This window comes from Octopus bimaculoides, chromosome 12, assembly GCF_001194135.2.
Source record: "Octopus bimaculoides isolate UCB-OBI-ISO-001 chromosome 12, ASM119413v2, whole genome shotgun sequence".
NCBI lineage: Eukaryota > Metazoa > Mollusca > Cephalopoda > Octopoda > Octopodidae > Octopus > Octopus bimaculoides.
The window spans coordinates 49,031,217-49,033,529 of NC_068992.1; the positions used below are offsets into that span (position 1 = coordinate 49,031,217).

General features: G+C 36.5%; 1 protein-coding gene across 1 annotated transcript in view; it reads right to left on the reverse strand.

Annotated features, from left to right (window-relative positions):
• Positions 1 to 2,313, reverse strand: part of LOC106875368 (neuronal acetylcholine receptor subunit alpha-10) — a 93,034-nt gene that overhangs the window by 79,757 nt on the left and 10,964 nt on the right. Inside the window, exon 2 of the mRNA XM_014923462.2 lies at positions 362 to 483. Within this exon, the coding sequence (XP_014778948.1) occupies positions 362 to 461 (100 nt within the window). The 5' untranslated portion in view covers positions 462 to 483. The remainder of the gene's footprint in view (positions 1 to 361; positions 484 to 2,313) is intronic.

Below are 2,313 nucleotides of genomic sequence, written 5' to 3' on the forward strand. Positions count from 1 at the left end.
ATATTTATAATAATATGATTTTAAACCGCATTTTGTTATTTCATGCAGGTGGTTATTGAAAAGACCGTTAGTTGGAAAGACCAATGAAAGAAAACCATTTTCAAATGTGTATATATCGAAGTAATTGTGTTCCTGCATATAACTTTATCTTGGTCCATTCTAAACAAAACTGTCCGATGAACGAGAACGTGAAACCCCGAGTAACAGTTTTTTGTTATATTTCTGCTGCTTTTAAATAAAGTATATATATATACGCATATATATATATATGTGTGTATATATACATATATATCTTTGTGTGTGTTGTGTGTGTGCGTGCGTGTTTTGGTATGTACTATATCACATTATACCAGAAACTTACCTCCAGCAAGAATCATCGTAGGGAAAATGGTCAATAGCATTAAGATACATGAGTATTTCTGCTTCATCGTTATCATCATCGTAGTCGTCGTGATCGCCATCTTGCTACTAGTACTGCTTCCTCTGAAATATATATTTGTTACAATCATATCATAGCCACCAAAATTAACTATTACATCCGCCGATACTAATTACTATAAGTATAAAGATAAATTTTATTCAACGTATAAATACTGAACAGTATAGATATAAAGGATAAAATCCTTTTTTTTTTTTCTTTTTAAAAGCAGAAAAATTTGTCGGCAGCCAGCTATGAGGATCGAACTCACATCCCGCCAATATCCGGTTGGAATACTTTACCATTTAAGCTAAACCGCCTGACCGCCAAATTCTTCAGCAATTCTATAACTTTTTAAATACTAACTACTACACTAACTCCTATTCCCATTAATCAGAGACTCTCCTGTCGTATATGATTGATTAGTGTTCAGCACTTTGTTGCTGAACAGCATGATCAGATGAATTGCTTACAGGGATCAAACGTTTGTATTGTACTTTTGCTCACTCACTCCAGCAAATCGAATTACCTATACAAATGCTTGGTGACCTACGCGTCGTGAAGGCGCGTGGCTTAGTGGTTAGGGTATTCGGCCCACAATCGTAAGATCATGAGTTCGATATCCGGTGGCGTGTTGTGTCCTTGAGCAAAACACTTTATTTTACGGTATTCCAGTCTACTCAGCCGGCAAAAATGAGTTGTTCTTGTATTTCAAATGGCTAGCCTTATCATTTTCTATGTCTTGCTGAGAACTACGTTAAGGGCACGTATGTCTGTGGAGTGCACAGCCACTTGCATGTTAAATTCAGGAGCATGCTGTTCCGTTGATCGGATCAACTAGAACAGAATGCCAGTTCTACACGTCAGACGTCGAAGTGATTGCAAAGCAACACGAAATGAAATGTTTTGCTCAAAAACACAACGCACGGCCCAGTCCGAGAACCGAACTCAGGATCTTTCGATCGCGAGTGCAATACCCTAACCAACAGACCAGCGCCCTCAATATTACCACTAATACTAAGAATTATAACCACTATCACTAACTACTATACCTACCAATACAAACTACTATTATTAACACGAATACTATTATTACCCCAATATGAACTATCGTGACCGCTAATACTATTATCACAACCATATAAACCACTAACACAAACTACAATAATCCTATAACTTCCGATAAATACTATCTTCTACTGCTACACCGAGACAAAGAAAATGAGAACCTTTATATTAGTTAATTGTTCAAGGTAGCCAAATGCCAGTTGGGTGGAATGCCCATAGACACGATCAGCCCTCAGTAAACATTATTTAGTGTAGTTCATAAATTTTAGTCTGATGTTTCCTGAAAAGCCCTCCATTGTCGAGACTAATGTGTTTGAATGGTTATTGTAGCACTGGACAATGAAATCTAACAGATAGAATTGTCATAGCCAGAGCATCCTTGAGTATAAATCTATTCTATCAGAGCTAACCTGGGATTAAACCAGTAAAGAACTAATCGGCTGGAAACACGTATTTTACCAGTGTGATATTAGTACAAAAGTAGAGAGGTAAGATAAATAAAATAAATAAATAGAAATGTTTTAGTAAATACGGTGGGGGAGAAAAGAACGAAAGTGAGTGCAAGAGAAAGTGCATCTGCACGCGGGCGACTTTGTGTTTGTGGTGTGTGTGTATGTGTGTGTGTATGCGTGTGTGTGTGCGTGTATACCGTAGTTCAACTTGGTTCCTGATATTTTTGGCTAAACCCCAACAGAAATAAAACGGTGGGTGGAGTAAAGAAAACAAGATACATATAAATTTGCGTATATAAACAGATGGATAAATAGACATATCAACAAATAAAGATGTCTATACATATCTAAATATATGTACGCATATATTTATAT